The sequence below is a fragment of the Syngnathus acus genome, chromosome 3, assembly GCF_901709675.1.
Source record: "Syngnathus acus chromosome 3, fSynAcu1.2, whole genome shotgun sequence".
NCBI classification, from domain to species: domain Eukaryota; kingdom Metazoa; phylum Chordata; class Actinopteri; order Syngnathiformes; family Syngnathidae; genus Syngnathus; species Syngnathus acus.
In genome coordinates, this window is record NC_051089.1 from 16133631 (window position 1) to 16152804 (window position 19174).

General features: G+C 38.3%; 2 protein-coding genes and 1 long non-coding RNA gene across 6 annotated transcripts in view; all 3 read right to left on the reverse strand.

Annotated features, from left to right (window-relative positions):
• The window catches only part of crtc3 (CREB regulated transcription coactivator 3), a 29829-nt gene extending 16223 nt beyond the window's left edge, over positions 1-13606 (reverse strand). For all 4 annotated transcript variants that reach the window (XM_037248280.1, XM_037248279.1, XM_037248278.1 and 1 more), the window contains exons 1-4: positions 12409-13606; positions 6842-6952; positions 5121-5249; positions 2983-3044 (exon numbers count right to left, since the gene is read on the reverse strand). In XM_037248280.1, coding sequence (XP_037104175.1) covers positions 2983-3044; positions 5121-5249; positions 6842-6952; positions 12409-12540 — 434 coding nt within the window. In that variant the 5' untranslated portion in view covers positions 12541-13606. The remainder of the gene's footprint in view (positions 1-2982; positions 3045-5120; positions 5250-6841; positions 6953-12408) is intronic.
• Positions 13607-13985: 379 nt separating this feature from the next.
• The window catches only part of iqgap1 (IQ motif containing GTPase activating protein 1), a 40279-nt gene continuing 35090 nt past the window's right edge, over positions 13986-19174 (reverse strand). The window contains exons 30-37 of the mRNA XM_037248276.1: positions 18984-19086; positions 18278-18413; positions 18110-18197; positions 17293-17502; positions 17040-17206; positions 16829-16948; positions 15627-15735; positions 13986-15539 (exon numbers count right to left, since the gene is read on the reverse strand). Coding sequence (XP_037104171.1) covers positions 15426-15539; positions 15627-15735; positions 16829-16948; positions 17040-17206; positions 17293-17502; positions 18110-18197; positions 18278-18413; positions 18984-19086 — 1047 coding nt within the window. The 3' untranslated portion in view covers positions 13986-15425. The remainder of the gene's footprint in view (positions 15540-15626; positions 15736-16828; positions 16949-17039; positions 17207-17292; positions 17503-18109; positions 18198-18277; positions 18414-18983; positions 19087-19174) is intronic.
• Positions 17719-18103, reverse strand: LOC119120983. The gene is made up of 2 exons (XR_005097603.1): positions 17918-18103; positions 17719-17868 (listed from the first exon to the last, which is right to left on the reverse strand). It is a non-coding gene; the product is annotated as an uncharacterized LOC119120983 (long non-coding RNA).

The following is a 19174-nucleotide window of genomic DNA, read 5'->3' on the forward strand; positions in this document are numbered from 1 at the left end:
AGTAGTGAGGCTGCAACAAACTATTTTAATTGATTAATCTGTCGATTACACGACACTTTTACTCAACTTTATAATCAGAGAACCAAGTAACCTTTTCTATGTCTTTTGGCACTTATTCCGAATCTGCCCTTGTTTTTTTTCTCTAGCATGTCCCCAAAGGAATCTGCAATTCCATTTGTAGAATTTGCCACAGATTTCAAAACCCTCTGCGTAATTGAAAGCAGTCCAAGGAAATTAAAGTTAGGTGTAGAATATTACCTTAACATGTAGCTTTCATCCAGGGAGCTAGATGTTGTGGTCAAATAGGCAAGCTTCACACTGAATGGCGTGTGATGTCTTTAATAGATTTTCTAAATCTGATCTTTTTCTGTTGTTGTTCACATTACAATAACAAACTTGACAATATGAAGAAAACACTTACGCTATGAGTCATGCATGCGCACAAAGCACGGCATCAGACAATACCCACAACAGACGACAACAAGCTACAGTGTTTATGAAAGTAATTATGGACCTCATATTTTTCTTCTATTGACAGTAGAGCAATGCGGGAGGAGGTAGTGTATAATAAATGTATAATAAATAAATAATAATGTCTAATAAATAATATGTGTACGTATTTACTTTCATACTGCATGCAGTATGTTTACAATATCCAGTTGAAGTAGATACTTTATAATTTGTTCAAATCTTTGCTTTAATATTACTCGTTCTGCCTCAAACCCATTGTTTATTGATTAAGGAACTTTCCACTTTATGTACAATGGAAATGAAATATATTAAATAAATCTCACCAAGAGGAGCAAAGAGAATATTGATGTTGATTATTTTATGACCAAAATGTTCCACACACAGTGTTTAGAAAAAAAAAAATCCTGAAAAGATCTCACTACATTATTGCACTAATTTGCTTTATAATGGGTCATTTGAGGACATTTTTAATGCCCGCGGAAATTGAGCTATCTAGCACACTAGGTTTTCCTAATTGCGTTAATGGGGCATTCAACCCGAACATTTTCTTTGGAATAATATGTTCTGTGCAGCCCAACTAGTTGTTCTGATTCAGGGCTCGAAGAAACAATGTGGTGGCTGCTAAAAGAGCTTTACAAAGCCTCACATTCACTTATTCATATTTGCAAGGATAAAACGTCAAAATGTTTTACGTTTAAAATGGCTTACTTTATCCAGGGGGAGAGGTTTCACAATTCATTATAAACATTTCAAGATCATTACCTGGCTAATTTACTATTTATTCATCCATTCATTATCCAAACAGCTTATCCTCACAAAGATTGCGGGCGTGCTTGGCATCTGCTTTTGTGTTAATATTCATATCTGGTCTGAATGTAGAGATTCTGCGGATTACACATGTGACATAAAGGAGCGTGTTTCCGTTTCCAATAAAAATCAAAACCCCTATCGTTGGTAGACTTCCATGTTAGTGTGCCAAAACAGTTCATTGATTGAATGAGAAGTTAGTCGGCCCTTGACCCGGATAGGGACGATTACACGGATGGACGAATAAACACTTCACTGTCCTTAGTTGCCCTCCCCCCCTTTTGTTTTTTCGTCCCTTGTCCACATAATGAGCGTTCGTCAGGGATGGACAGACGGATAGTTTCCCTGGGATGGAATGCTCACCTTTGGTAAGTCTTATTTAAATTTCTTGTTGTAATATTTGACAATCATAGTGTCTTTTATAGCAGTAAAATCAAAAACAATACAAGATAAAGCACGAGAACCATTTTATGTTCATCCTTTAGGTCTTGTGAAGCCTACATTTTGTCATGTCTTAGGCTGCAGAGTGTAAATACATGTAAGAAAAACAAACCTGTTTATGTTATGATGTATTTTTAGTCACATGGTACACAGAAACACGCCCAATAATAAAACAAGACTGTTGTTTGGTTGCTCTGAATGTTTAGGAGCCAACCTGTTTTGTGTCTTCATGAAAGACAAGTGGGTGTGGCTCTTACTCATTCTTCAGCACAAGCTAGTCTGTTGTTCTCAACACTGAGCCTGGTAAATGTCTGTTTAGGCACTATGAAGAAAACCAAAAGCGACTAGCGTTCAGCCAAGCAAGCATTGAAAACTCAAGAGTGACGCAAAGTCAGGAGGGAGGAGCCAAGTTCAGCTTTTGCAACAGCTGTTCTTCCTTGTTAAATGTCAACACCAAGACAAGGTTGCCTATACTGACTTCTAAATATGGGCAAAACCAGGTATAGTAAAAAAAGGCTCTGCCAACTCATATGTACTAATACAATATCATCGGTGTTGGGTGTCATCAAAAATCGTCTAAAGAGGGCATGTTCATCCAATAAAATTCCATGATCAATGCGAGCAAGACCTTTTTAGAACTTTATATTGGTCAGTACTTTGTTAAAACATAAAATAGGATTTGTGGACAAACATTAAACTTACCAAATTGTGACAAAGGAGGTTCCAGCCTGACACCCACAATTTATGACTAAGTATTACTTCTAGCCTTGCACTGTTTTGTCTGGATTTTTTTTTTTTTTTAACCAATTTCTGCTAAGCTGGAGAGTCCACTAAGTATTTGTTGTAGGACAAATTAACATCCAACAAAAGCAAGACGAGTGCTGTTGGGCTATATCTTTCATGTTAAAGTCCATCCATCCATCCATCCATCCATCCATCCATCCATCCATCCATCCATCCATCCATCCATCACAGACCTTTACAGTAGAAACACATCTTTAGGGTTATCGCAGCATCCTGACAGTGAATGTATTGCTGCAGAAACAATGAAGGGCACCAGCAAGAACTGATAACTAAATAACACTTCATCTTTACTTCATATTGGAGTACCGACCAGGGCGAGAGTGTGTGGATTAAAACAACAACAACAAAATAACAAATACTGGTTTGTACTGAGAAGGACGTAAGGCAGAGACAGCAAACAGAAAAAAAAACAAGACAGTAAAAAGAAGAAAAAGCATTTTTGTCAAATGAGACACTCACCTTCTCCAGTTGTTGTCTGGAGGTGGGGACAGGTACATGTTTCCATATGGAGAACTCTCTATGTGGGTTTTGGTCAAGGGAAATTGTTGCTGCTGGAAAATGAATGGTGTTGATGGTTAAATACATCACTTTGCTATAACAGTAAGAAGCAAAGGGGTGCAAGCAAACAATGTACCGTATTTTCCGCACCATAAGGCGCTTCAGGTTAAAAGGCGCAAACTCAACTACGGGGACTTTTCTGCACTTAATCCACACATAGGACGCACCGCATGCATGCCATGACTTACGGTAAAAAAAAAATTAAAAAAAAGTCACAGGAGCAAGGCTGTCAGTTCCGTTGTACTTTGATTTAATCATGTATTGGTGTTGTATTCACATTGTTAATCGATATTAATATGCAGATCCATCAAATTTAGATATCTTCTGTTTCCAAATTAAACAGTTGGGGAAGTTCGCCATTAGACATGCCAAGTTCCCTCTTGTCATCGTCTCGTCGTTGTCACATTGCTCCTCTGCAATGATCCTGGCTTTCCAGAAAGCTCTAATTGTGCCTCGTAAGCATGTCTTTTTGTCAGTGCCATTTTAGAGGGTCCTAATGCTGTTTGCTTTGCACAAACAATAGTATTTATTTATCAATAGTGGTGGAGGTATGTACAGTCCTCTGGTTGGTTTACCGCCCCAAGCTACGTAAAACGTAATATCCTCTGATTGATTCATCACATTACGCTTGTATATATATTATGTCTCTGTGTCGGAAGTCACACAAATCAACTTTACAGATTTTGGAATTTGGTCCACACAAAAGGCGCACCTTATTAAAAGGCACACCTTCTTTCCTTTGAGAAAATTAAAGGCTAATAAAAATAATTATCATTCTGTTGCTTTTAGTATTATATTTCAGTCATAGTCTGGCTCCACATAAAGGCTGAGGGGTTCATTCCTTCCCTATGCCGTGAGACTTTTGAACTTGTCGTGTGGGTTGGGTCGTGACACTGTTTATGGTTTATTCATTTGATCCATTAATTATTAATCTATTTATATGATCTATTTATTATTTATTAATATTAAGCTGTCTTCTGTTATCAATATTAGTATTGTCTAACTGCTGGCTCCCGAGTTCCCCCCCCCCCCTGTGAGGCTGCTACTGTAAGTATGAAGTTCTGAAAAAGTTCTCCACTAAAAGGTTCATTAAGACTCAGTTTTTGCCATACGATCATCTTAATGTATTTGTGAATGCTAAATGTGGATTGAGAACTGATGAATTTGCATGTATATAGTGTAAACGAAGACCTGATAGTGCTTATTATTTAAAACACTAGAACATAAACCAAATGAATGGAAAAAGATAGTTTTGCAGTTCCTCCACTTGAAAAGAACCAGAAGCGGAAACCAAGTCAAATGGGTTCACGTTCTTAAAAAGTCAATCGCCATTTTTGAGTGACATGCAGAAGTGAACGACGCACTGTCAGGTCACTGAATTATTACTGTCCTATGGCAAGCCAAAACACTCATACTCATACAAATTAGATCAGTGGGCAAAATGTGTTACATGCAAAACTGACATATTGGGTGTGAAGAAGAAAAAAAAAAACATCCACTGCATTCCTTCCACTTTGAGATCCTTTCTGTATCACTTGGCAACAAGTTAACCAATAGAAATGTGTTCCCATATTACATTGGAGGTCTAGAGAATATATTAAAGATGAACTGAATTGCCATGTGTTTTTCAGTCAGCTACTATTTTTGGGTTCTGTGAAGGCGTATTCACATCAGGCCATTTGAACGCTACCAGACTTGGCCGAGATTCACCGTCCATATCCTGTCCCACATTGGCTTAAGGCTCACATTGCTCATTAGACTTGCAGGCTTTCAGCCCATTGAGGACCATTGTACATCTATACATTCCCTTCCTATACTGGTTCATCATCTCTGCATCACTTCAATCAACACGATAGCTAATTCTGTTCAAGAGACGACGACTTCCTACAATTGTGTAGTCATCGCGTTAATCTTTTTACAAACATACAGCTACAAACCACACGTTCGAAACAAAAATGAACATGCAAAGACGACATTACTATCTGCAGTATGTCACATGAAAATATCATATTTTTAAAGACTCAGATTTGGTAGGATATCTGCCGTCCGTGTTTGTCAATGGGCCTGCGATGCGGAGAGTTGATGCGGTTACGTTCCCTGTGGACCCTCTCGACTAGTCCATGATGGCGAGTACCTCTTACAGAATCCAACCCCGATGGAAAACCTCCCTGAGAAACAGACAAAAAGACAGCAGACACATTAGTTTTTAAAACACATTCAGATATAAAGCTACACACAAATGTGTATTATGCAGTTCTCTGTAGAAATTTTGAATTCTATTCTGAATAGTACGCTTGTAACGATTAAGATATATGTTAACACAGAAAAGTTGAACTACTCTTAAAGAAATTAGTGCAGACATTAGCAAATGTAATTGAATTCCCGATCTAAGCATTAAGTCACAAATTTGCCCCATTAAAATGAAAGTCTTACGAAGACTTTTATACTTATTTTACTCAGTGACATGCTACTTTTCAGAGTGGGATAACACCCTTTCTAGATACATTTAAGACAGAAAGAGGCGGTGAGTAAGATACATACATAATATTGCAATTAGAAAAGGGGGATTGTCCCTTCCTTATCTGATTATTTTTGAGCTGCTAAATTGAGACCATAATATTGCAATTAGAAAAGGGGATTGGCCCTTCCTTATCTGATTATTTTTGAGCTGCTCAGTTGAGACCAAGTGACAGACTCCTATAACCCTTTTATAACAAATTCTTTACAGACACGGAAAGGCTTAATTGAACAACACAAATTAGAGTGTAAATTAAATGCATTCGTTAGCTTCTCGCTAGCATTACTTTGTAGCTTGACTGCAGTGCTTGTTTACAAGACATGTTCATAAATATTGTGAGGGAATTTATTATGTTACGTGTTATGTATGCATGGACAAGTCTTCTGCCATTGACATCTTTTAATCAATCAAATAGTTTGCAGTGCAAGTAAACGCTACCGCGGAGAAAAAACTACAAACATGTCGACCGGAAAGGGAGGCACACATCTTGCGGCCTGGAGGGAGTGGTGTGTGAAGTATCACATTTGTATTTAAAGAGACCGCACCAAAACGGCTTGCTCTGAGCCGTACCTCAGAACAAGTAGAAAAGAGGGACCTGTGATGCTATCAAAATGAAGAATTCAGACAAAAGCATCGCTGTTCCACTTTATAAAGACCACAACTGTATGAGTAAAATGTAAAACAATAGAATTTATTACCGTGATATCTAAGCTTTAATGTTTGCTACAATACAATACCTTTGGTGGATTGGTCCTGAGTTGTTCCACACAAATAGATGTAAATACTATGAAATTAAAGCTGCATTTCTGAATTTACATTCATGTTTTGATCTGAGACCTAAATGCTCTCACTATAGACAAAAACAAAATGATTTAATATTCCGTTGTGAGACTTCTGGAACGTCATCGTTGATTGATTAATCATTGATTTTAGCAATTTGATAACCCCGAAATCATTGATAATCAATGTCATTGGTCAAACCGCTCAAACGCATATCGATTAAACGATTTTATGTATCAAAAGTACTAGCGGCACCAGTACTTTGTATCAGTATCAATGACTACTGAGGATTTAAGTACTCATACTAAATAAAAAAAAAAAAGAGATATTGAACTTTTAGGACATTTGCTTGACATAATTTACAACAGAATGGGCAGTAGAAGTACTTGCACACTCAGCTTGCTACAAGCATCGTGATACACTTTGACACAGTTGTGCACATTTCAACTAACCACTTCCTACCTGAAATTCAGTGCTTGTGTTGCCAATCTGATTGACATTGGGCAAAGAGCCGCCATAGTACTGTGGTCGTGACTGAGACAACCGGAGTTGCTGGATCTTCTGGAACTGCACCTGTCATCCAAAAAAGAAAATATTATATTAAGGGTGGTGATAGCACACAAACTAATTTCAGATGAGAAGTTTGAAGTAGGAATGAACACAAGATTAAAAAGGTGACAGGTGGCCACCATCTATTTTTTTTTAATGAAAGTAGTCAGCCAATCAGTAAAGGCAGTTTGTTACAGAGAAGGAAATGACAGATCGATGAGCGCGTTGACAAAAAATAAGCCTAACAATTTTACTCTAATTTGAAGTTGTACTTTTCCACCAAATTTTCTAAAGGTGAAAAAAATTTTTGGAAAACATTGTCACGTTACTATTAAGGTTGTTCAATCAAGTAGTTAAAATGTGGGGAAATGAAAACGTACATCTTGAAGCAAATGGGTCAAAATGGTACTGTACGGTTTAAGATAGCATAGAATGCCTTTATTGTCATTTTACAACGAAATTGGGAGGTCAAAAGAAATACAAAGGTCGAGAGGTTTATCATGGGGGTTACATTGCAAAATGTAGACAACAATTCCCAAATTAGTGACCATTTATCAATTTTATTATTTATATAAAGTTTAAAGTGTGACACATAATGCCAATACATTAAATGCGTGTAAGGTGCATGTGTCATTTTTGTCCATTTTGGGTTGCCATACTGACGTTCTATACCATGATGTCAAACTCAAGGCCCGGGGGCCAGATACGGCCCGCCACATCATTTTATGTGGCCCGCGAAGACAGATTGTGCATCAAATTCGTGTGTCATTATTAGAATTGCAAATTGTCTTCACTTTTAATATCTTTTTTTTTTTTTTTAATATTTGACCAGTTTTGACTCGTCTGATTTGAAAACGAGTCATTTGTCAGTTTGTTTTGTAGCTTTTACTGTATATAATATGAGGTGCTCATACATTTATTTGGGTTGACAGTCATAATGGCCCTCCCAAAGAAGCTATGGCTACAATGCGGCCCGCGAAAAAAACGAGTTTGACACCCCTGTTCTTTACTATAGTATCTGTGATTTTGAATGTATTTGCCTTCATAAGCTGGGACCTGGCCTGTCTACTGAGTGACATAAGACTGGGCAAATACGAGGGTGAAGCTGTCTGTTGTTGGCATAGGATTGCTAAATGGCTAGCTGTTAAGTCAATTTGCATAACATGTACCTTTAGGTATCAATGCCATCACATGCAGCTAGTTTATAATGAGCTTGTTAAAAGGGCTGCGAAAACAAAGTCGACCAAATCTACCACAAAAAATGCAATGCACATTTGTTTGCTTCGTAGCATTGCCATTGTCCGCCATTCACACAGACATTGTTCAGTTGCATCATTGCCAGAATGGATGTGTTCCCACCTCGAGCCACGGCAGCTTGAAGCTCTCTCCCTCTTGCACAGTGCACACATGCAGAAGAAGGCATGCCAGGCTCTGAAGGTGTTTAACACGTCGGTAGACAGGCGGCTTTGGGTGAATCTATACTTTAAGACAAGCCGTTTTTTTACCCCAAAATATCTAAGTATGGTCCTGGTACCGGTATCCCGTGCAACACTATGGTCGTTTTGTTAAAAGAGGGTGGACGCCATCTTATTTAGCTTCAAGCTGATGTATCTGTTTGGAGCAACTTCTCACTGCATGCTAATCAAATAACAGGGAGGCTTCATGTAAACAAGCTTGATGTCATAAAACTGCAATCATTTTTCATGTCAACATTTCTATATCAACTTCAAACACTCGCAAATATTAGAATGATGGGGGTCAATATTTTGAATTTTATGAGAAAAACATCGTCCTCGTTCACTATAGCTTACCAACAAACACACTAGTTACTGTCCAAAAAAATCCAAATTATTGCGACAATTCTGAGGTTGACAAACACTAAAGTCTCCCACACACATTTAAACAATACCTGATGTTATTGTAGCATTCGCCTAACGGGTCTGCGCCACTGGTGTGCAAGCACATTGGCACAAAATTCAACGCAAGTGTTGCGACACGTTTATTAGTTCATGAAGTTAAAAGCAGCACATCAAGTTGGTCTTTTCAAACGCTCAGACTAATTTGCCTGTGTTCCTCATTCCGGGTAGTCTCTAATCTAGTTTTGAAGGGTCACACCGAGCACTCTTTTCTCATCCAGGAAAGCCAGTCAAAATCAATGCTCTTGTTGTCACATTAAAATTCTGCTTGTTAGTACAACCGCCAGCAGCACATGCAAGACATAAGTCAGGTTTGTCCAAAGTCTGGCCTGCGGTCAGATTTCATACGGCCCGCAGCTTCGGTCTTATTATGTATTATTTATGGCCCGCCTGCACTGTCAAACTGAATAAAAAAAATCTTGAAACTGTAATTACTCCCATTACCGAAGGTGGAAGCACCACCCCTCTGCGCTCATTTCTGCCATGGCGACTGCAAAGAAAATGAGGAAAGTTGACATTGAGGGCCGTCGCTTTCAAGAGAAATGGGAATTACAATACTTCTTCACTGAAAATCAAGGCAATTGTGTTTGTCTAATTTCTAAAAAGACGGTTGTCTTGTTTAAGGATTTCAACCTAAAGAGACGCTATCAGACTAAACATGCTAACAGATACGACAAGCTAACAGGGAGTGACCGCGCTGATAAAGTGAAGCAGTTCCAAGCTGAACTGGCATCGCAACAGCGATTCTTCACACGGGGCTGTGAGTCAAAATTAAATAAAAAGTAAATATGACTTAATATTAAATATTACGAAGTGGCCATGTTAATACTGTTGATGTTATGAACCTGTAGAAGTGACACAAACTATTACTTTCTGAAAGGTATTGTAAATGACAAGAGCAAAATTCACTTGTTTTAAGTTTTAATAACAGACAACTTTGCATTACTTATAACTCCAGTTTAAAATGTTCATGAGGCAAAAATAATTTTAAACTTAAATTATTACATTTAAAGTATTTCATACAGTTTTTTCAATGTTATCTGACTCTTCAGATATGAAATAAAGGCAGAATTTGTGTTGTTAGAGTTGTTCACATCTGCCTGAGTGGCTTATATTTGGTTATTTTGTCATTTGAAAAATAAAGACAATTGTGACAATGAAAATTGTTTTATAACAGTGTGTATTTTCAGGAAATTTTTGTAGTTAAAAAATGTCAGAAAAAACTATTGGCCCCCGGGCCCCTTCACTTTAGCAAATCTGGCCCTCCTTGCAAAAGGTTTGGACACCCCTGATATAAGTAGAACCCCGTATCTCGACGCTAATTCGTTCCAGGAGCGTCGAGAAGCGGAGCCGTCGCGTTGCTAAACAATTTGTCTAATTTTGTCTAAGACAGCACATAAAACCACAAAAAAAAAAACAGTACAACAAAAGCTTTAAATAGCAATACAATTTTTATATAGTGGGGAAAGGCAGCTCACTATATAAAATTTTTATATCTTTACTCGTTTTATTCACACTTAAATTAAAACCAAAAAAGACCATCTCCACGGCTGAGTATTGAGTATTCATAGTTTTTTTACAGTCCCTCCCAAAATTTGGGAACGGCAAGGTGAACCTCTTTGCTTTTGATACTTACTGAAGAAATTCTGGTTTCAGATCAAAAGATTAATATGGGACAAAAGTTCAAAAGGCCACATGATGGCAGCAGCAGAATGAATTCTGAAGTCTCCAGAAACAATTTGTCTGGCAATTTACAAAACATGATATCCAAAGTAATTGTGAGAAGTTTCACCACGCACCCAAAGGGCTTCATCGTTCCAAGGGGGGGGGATTAAGAAACCAATCTCTCAACCCACTTATGGTTCACATACAGTGGTTAGATGCCAAATCATTCAACACTATGATTGCAGAGTCTTTCCACTCCATGTTCCAGGTCATGTAAATATTGCTGCAACTACACTGTTTTGTTTTCTTTTTCCACACAATGATATTTAATCGAGGTCAATTCTATGTGGATTTTTGCTGAGTCCTTTACACCCATAAATAGCAGGGGTCCACTATATTTCCAACTCCAGTTGTTTTGCTGGCAGTGTGTCAGTGGTCAACTTCAGCTTTACACATTTCTGTCTTACAGAGGCAGGCACTCATGCACCATGGTTTTTTTTTTAACTCAAACACACATCCTTTTTCAATGACCATTAGACCTTCAAGTTAAGATAGTGAGTTTATTGTCCACAATTACTCACTGTAAATTTGACAAATGCCTTGAGGTTTTTTTTTTTATGACGTTGCTGATAAACATCACAATGTGGATATTAAATGAGTGAACCCAGATATTGTTGTCCAGTTAATGTTAAAACATTTATGAGGATACCAAAATATTTGTATTTATTTTTATTTCTGTGACATAACTATATAATTTTAAATGTGTAACCCATGGGCATGACCTAAATTCTACCACTTAGACTTAGACAAACTTTATTGTCATTTTGTCAACACTGGGTGTACACAAAACAAAATTACGTTGCATACGGCTTTCAACAATGTACCACATTCAATTACTACTTGTCTGTGGTTCCTGACACTTTTGTCTTCAAAAAGTGAAAAGAATGCTGGATTGGATTACTCAAAACTGTCTACACTTAAATCAAAACTTGACTTTTTTCTTTGTGCAGGCGTTGTATAAAGGTGTTCTATCGAGGAAACAAACTGTCCAAATACATCTCGACCTAACTAGTTCTATCAAGGAAACAAACTGTCCAAATACATCTCGACCTAACTACAAAGCACGTCAAGTTCAATCGGTTCAAACACAGGTGTCAAAGTCAAGGCCCGGGGGCCAGACACGGCCCGCCATATCATTTTATGTGGCCCGCGAAGACAAATTGTGCATTAAATTCGTGTGTCATTACTAAAATTGCAAACTGTCTTCAAATATTTGACCAGCTTTTACTAGTCTGATTTGAAAACGAGTTATTCACACATTTATTTGGGTAGAGCGTCATATCGGCCCTCCGAAAGAAACTATGACTACACAGCGGCCCGTGAAAAAAAAATTAGTTTGACAATCCTGGTTTAAAAGAACAAAAAAATAAATATAATACATCAATCTAACAGACACATAATTGTAGGTGGACTTGTAATCATAATTTATAACTGTAATAATCAATAAACCTATGTTCAAAAATAGCAAGTTTCTATGTCCAAATAAAGGTATAGCTAGTAATCCATTGCTAAGAATAAAATTAAGAGTGAATTTCGACTGTCGCAGTGGAGCCTCTCAGAGTTCCAACGGAAGGGGCCAGTAGAAAAGAAAGACCAGATGCAAACTCAGCACAAATGGGAGCATATTGCACTCTTTGGTACTTGAGATGCCCAGCAAGGGGAACTGGTGACTACTGATGCGATGTTAAGGAACCACTTTCCCATTTTCTGTTTCAGTCACAATGATCATTGTTGAATTCCAAAGTGAAACATTCCATAAAATTCAAGGGGCACAACAATGTAACTGATAAGTGGCGCACACAAGAGGTCAAGATAACAGAATAAACAAAGAGCATTTACCCTGGAGACAGTGAGGTCCGTCATCAGCTGTTCGAAGGCTCGCGTCTCCTCTGCTTGCTTCTGGTTATGCAGGGCAATCTTTTCACTGAACTTCCTGGGGTTCGAACCCCCTGTGCCCGGGGAGCCTGACATCGCTCTCAAACTTGAGATACTTTTTGGCAGAGAAGTCGGTGGCGGTGCTTGAATCTATATTTCGAGGTCTCTTACTGGGCACTCCATTGGAAAAGACACATAACCTGTAGATCGACGGTGGCGAAAAATAAATAAATAAATTGACTATTTGCAAATATTAATTATCTGCAAGTGACTCTTAATAACGATGATTTTGACTGAAAAAGATTCTCCGAAAATTCTGACAGGGGAGTTTCGTTAAAGCCACGTTCACAATACAACAGAAGTTCATACTGACACACAGTCAGCGACCACTTGGACTAGTTTGACGTTAACATAGCATTAGCTGTCAAAGCTAACAACATAATATGGAAGTGGACGGACAGAAGAGGCGCTGCTGCCGCTAGTAGCTAGGCTAGCTATACGCTGCTGTCAAATCCGCCTGGAACATTTTGCACAAAACCACTTTGCCAACTTGTCGAAACTATACTTGAGCAAACAGCAGACGTATATCTGTGCGAGTTTCGCTCGAGACAATTAGCCCTTATACTTAAGAAAGTGGAGCGCCCCGATAGCAAATACCTTGCTAACAACGTTAGCTCAGTTCCCAAGCAATGGAGCCAAGCGTTTCTCGCAAAATTGTATTGCAACAAGTGTCCGCTGGTCCATATCCGGACACAGTCAGTGTCGAGTTTCTTCGACCACAAAGAGAGAAAAAGCTCCTCCACGCGAGTAACTGTTTGCACTTGAAACGGTACTAACTCCACAAATTCACACTTTGAACATCTGAACGATTACAGTGAAGTCGAGTCTTGCGTTAATCCACGGACAGCAGAAGAGACCTCAAACTCCGACCCGATGACTCCATGAAGAGAAACAAGCGACGCCAAAGGTTAAAACATTTCCTCTTCGCGGATTGAGCCGAATTTTTCTGTCGGGTTGCCGCGATCGGTGTCACCCCACTAAATGTCCGTTGACACGGCTTGAACAAGCAGGTCTGACCCAAAGGCTTGTTATCCAGTCTCACATTCTCTGCCGCGAGAAAAACATTGCCTTGTTAAATTCCATCGATTCTCTCAACGACCACACGGGGGCGACGACGGCAAGCAATCATGATTTGAGTGACGGCAGAACGTTCATCTTTAACAGTACTGTACAGTACTGTGATAATAACGTCTTGTTTCGGACAAAGTGATACTTTTCTGTCAAGCAAAGGTAAATTACACTTAGGTATCGACATATTCAAAGAAATCACATAATGTTCATTCATAACGAAATAGACTGTTCGTTCCTCGCACTAAAAACCCACAAATCGTCATCAAATGTGCGCAAGTTATTTTTAGCATTTGTATGGTACAATAACTACACGGTTAAAACTGTCTAACACTTTACTGTAGCTTTTTTTTTTTTTTTAAACTTATATTGCAACACAGCCCGCAAAACAAATGTCAGATTGGGAGGAAACAGTACATAATTACGAGCTTTATTTGAAGGACATAAAATATAACTGTATTTTTGGGACTACATTACATTATACTAAAAACTCATCCAAAGTGGAATGAAAGGCATCTTGAGCCGTCACATATAGCAAATATACTGTATTAGAGTGCATAATAGGTATACAGTAGTAACACAGGTGAAATTTGTGACATTTAATGTTTAGTTAATTTTCATTATTTTGTATGATGATACAAATAAGTATTGTATATGTTTTTCATATAGCTGTATAACTACTTTTGCACCATCCTGTGTAATATTTTAAAAAAAAAACAGAGACATTAGTGACATCTCTTTGATATTCCTACTGTAATACTGCAAATACTCCAGTTCAATTGATATGACCTATATAAGCTTTCCAAACATGAATGCTAGTTGACTAAAACTAAAATATAAATTAAAGTTAATAAGGGTACATTTGTAAACAAAATATAAGTCATAAAATGTGTGTGCAGTCTACGTATTTGTATTCCCTTTTATGTTGAACAGATAAAAATACATTATATTTGTTACTTTTGTAACATCATCAAGGTTCCCTTATATAACACAAATGAACAAAATACAAATGAAGCAATATGAGAAAGCATAGAAATGTTGAACCCTTTCAAAGACAGAATTTTTTTTCAGGAAGAAAAAAGGCAGCCAAAGCAGAAGGTGTCAGGTCGTTAATGTTTTCTCCAGCAAGAAGCTTTTGTTTTCACGTTTATCTGCGTCTATTTGTTTGTTGCCCGGGTAATTAGATGGTAGAAGGTTCTTCTAAGATGATTTAAATTAAACTTATTGGACAGGAGGGACATGAGCCAGATGAAACGTCGCTTTATGTTGTTATAGAAAATGTTTTCCACATAGAGTTGGATCAAATCTATATCTGTGGATACATTAAAAAAACAATGCAGTGTTGTTTTTTTTATGGGGGGGCTTTAATTTTAATATACTGCCCAAAGTCAGCTGGGATAGGCTCCAGTGTGCCCACGACCCTCGTGAGGACAAAGCGGTTCAGAAAATACATGGATGGATTTCACGTGTATGTGTATATGCATGTATGGGATGGCACTATTGACAGGGGTTCATTACAAAGCAAAGAAAAACACAACCTCTTTACATAAAACATCCATTTTATGAGTGATCAAAGCCTGTGCACAAGATACTATGTCAAGAGAAAAAAATACAACTCTAACATCCGCTGCGGCTGCAGTTACATAAAATCCTCAAGCAATTATCTGTTGTGTTGGCCTGAGTGCCACAAATGGAATGGAAACGGCTGCACATGTTTTAAAAGTACATTTGCAAAGGCATGTAAGACAAGTGCGCTGGGAAAAGTGTGAGACAACCATAATATTTAAGGCAAGGCTTTCAGCAAGCCTACTTGTGGTCAAATAAGTCTGTTGCTTTCTTAGGAACTCTTTTCCTTATTTCCCGTAAAATTTCTTGTTGAGCAAGAAAATAAGCAGGTTGACATTTACTGTCGCCCTGTCGAAGATTTTCATCACTGCCACACCTTCGTACTGCAGTTGGAGGAGATCCTGGGAGCAATAAAAGAAAACCAAATCAAAATCCACTTACAATATGTGTACAATATACTTTATGTAAAAAGAGTTAATCAAGCATACCTGATATTCCAGCTGTAATGTCTCCAAGTGTACTCCCATAAACTTAGCCTTCACGTCAAAGACTCCAACAGCCTCGGATGGAGAAATCTCAAAAATAACATTCTTGAACCTATGAGGAGAACATTAGTATCAATTTTTTTAGCTTGACTTATTGAAATACTTAAAAACGTAACACTTCAATCCTACACATTTATTGACAAATCTTCTTATTACATGAAAAATGCATTCTATTCATTATAGGAGAGGTGTCTCAAAGGTTTCTGGTCTGACCTTGAAAACAAACGCACCCCACTGCTGTCATACAGCAGATGGGCCAAATCTGTGACGAACACAACTACTCCATCACTAGGGATCAACACACCTTTGCTTAAAAAAAAACTTGGATAATGTTTCGTTCTTGCGAAAAATAATGTAAGCACAGGTTTAAGTGAGCACTTCAGGCAACTGTGGATCTGGAATCCATCTTTACCCTCCCAATTAACCTGTCAGACTTATTTTAATTCCCCAGACATGAACTGCATGGTCAACATTTACTAGAAAGTTCCTCAGCCTGCATGACAATCCTTTACACAGTGATACCATTTTGTGATAGTCGACCCAAAAATGTTCCCTGTTTAATTCATATTTCAGAAACAAAATATGAATCAGAACACTGTTTTGACTAGTGGGTCTTATCAGAGCATACTATTACAAAAAAAACTTCTGGGTTGACTTCCTATTTAATGCATGCTGCCTGAGCAATCAAAAGTTATGAGCTTTCAAAGTTGCTTTTTGGCCTTGCTGCTTCCAAATAAGCGATATCTCCAGATTCTCTGAATGTTTTGATAATATTATGGCCTACAGATGAAGAAATCCCTAAATTCCTTGTTGGATTATTTCCTCACTGAGTTGTTCAAAAAGTTTTCAAAACATTGTCGCCTCATCCTTGCTTGTGAAAAATCGGAACCTTCCTGGGATGCTTTTTTTAATACCCATTCATGACACCCACCTGTTGGGTTCAGTTCCGGGGTTCTACTGTATGTTCAATCGATGGATTGAAAATAATTTGCAAATCATTGTATTCCATTTTTATTTCCATTTTAGTTAGGCTCCCAACTTCATTGGAATTGATGTTTGTGCTCTCTCATATAAGCTGGTGGGGTCTCCATTTTGAAGACACCCTGAAGTTTAAAATATGGTTTGTTGGCAAGTGTAAAACTTACTGGTTAGGCTGCAGATCTTCGATTGAAATCAGCACTCCCTTCTCATATAGACGTGCGGCAGTGTATTTCTGTGAAACTTGTTTGCTCTTCTTGGCCTTGTTGGCACCAGGTTTTGACAACCTGAGAAGAAAACAATCATCATTCAGCAAAGGATGATTAAGATCAATATTTAAAAGAGATGAATGAAAACAAGAAATGTGACGACACTTACTTGCCCTTGCTGGCCAAGTTGTCCATGCATGTTTTGATATACTGATTGTATGAATCAATCTGCACATTGTAGAACTGAGTTTTTGAATTCAGGCCCGTGTTGGTTTGCTGGAGTCTAACGAGCTCCGCTTTTCTGCGTTGACGATAACGTCTCTGATTTCTGATGTCCTGTCATGCGCACAGACAAATTGTAATAGTGTACAAAATTAATGTTTTGATAATTGACAGCAAGATGATATTGCATTCTTTCAAACCTTGGCTATGTCATTGATGAGGTCCTGTTGGCGGTTCTCAGAATTAACTTTGCCAAGCTCTGCTAGCCGCTGCAGGTTACTTCTGATCTTCTCCTTTTTCCCTTGTAATGTTAGGCTGTCGTCCACCACCGGTTTGACTTGCTTTATCTTCTCTGGAGTCTTGGCATCGCGGATGGCCCTCCTCTGCATAGCACGCTGGTACTCTGCTTCCTGTAACCACAAAATAAACTAGAGTATGCGTATAGGAACATGTTCTTTTGAACAGAGCCACGGCTTCTTTTTGTTACTTCAAAAACTTGCATCAAGATTTTTTTTCATTCAAGTGTGCTCAAAGGAAATCAAATTTGACAATAGCACGAGAACGGGAATTCCCAATTCCAATATTTCCCAATGTGCAATATAGTGTAATGGCAGTTCCGTAAAATGTTTTTACAGCCCAAACTGTCGGAAAACAAGGAAATATTCCCTTTCAAATGACAGTTGTACCTCACGTTACAAACCTAATTCGTTCCATGAGCCTGTTTGTAACTTGAAACGTTCATAAAATAATTTGAAATGCACTTAATCTGTCGTAATCTGGGTCTGGGACAGATTAATTTACATCCATCCGCTCATCCATGTTGACATGGGTCGCATAACAAAACGTGTACAAGTGTGTAACAGGAGGCATATTTTCTACTAAGAAAATGTAAACGTTGGTTCCACTGTAAATGAAATACAAATGTGACACTCTGCTTGTTATCTGGTGAGGGTCTGGTTTGGTAACAGTCATAACTCACTGAAACTGACAGAAAAGAATTTTTTGGTGTATTGTAACCTGATCTGGACCAGCTGATGAATCCAGTATCTCAGTCAGCGTCTCTCCAGGCTGGAACCGGATCACATCAACAATCAGCCTCTTGGTGCTAAAATGACACGACCAAAAATTACATATATAAGCAATTGCATGACTCAAAGATACATGAATCAAATTGTATGAACTCACTTGAGTAGGAGGGTCTTGGCATCCACCTCACTATTGGCCTCACCAGCGACATCAAATTTGTTGGTCAGTGTAAGTGAAACCTCAGTTTTGCCCATTAGGTCTCTGTTGGGGTCACCGGGTGGGAGAGGATTTTCACCTGTTTAACACAACACTTTGTCAGTAAAGCATTATAATATTGTATATAATTTGTGACATTGAATTCTTGCACAGTCACTGCAGGAATACAATGCAGCTGCGCCCCAATACCCAGCCAGAAAAATGAGAGGGTTGCGTCATAAAGGACATCTGGTGTAAAACCTGAGCCAAACAAAGTAGTAGCTCGCTCTGGCAGACCCTGATGAGGGTGAGATGTAAATCACAACAACAAAAACACATCAACACTATTCCTGATTGCTGTTGAGCAATCAAATATTCTATTCCTGATTGCCGGTGATCTTGAGCCTCTCCCGGGCAATTTATGGGCATGAGGCAGGCTGTTAACAACTCAATTCTACAGTTTAGTTATCTGAAATTATAGAAGACCTTCTTTTAAATAGGCAGAACGATTGTGAACGGAAAAGTTGCATGAGAGCGGAACTTCAGTTCTTGACTGGACTTGCTAGGACTTCCTTATTTGCTGATTTTGACTCTTGCTGCTTTTAACCAGCCAAATATTTTTGCAATTGATTTCATTTGTCCATCAATGGCCGGTTTTATATCCACTCACCAATGAGAGACTCTACAGTGGGAACCTCTCCCAAGTCCTCCAGAAGTTCATGAATGGGATCATTGTGCTCCGGAGCAATGGCATCTTGATGGTCCAGAAGCAGCTAATAGCAAAGAACAGTCACATAATAAATGACAAAATATGAACTTGAGTGCATTATGTTCGGATGACGAAACTATTGGCTACATTGG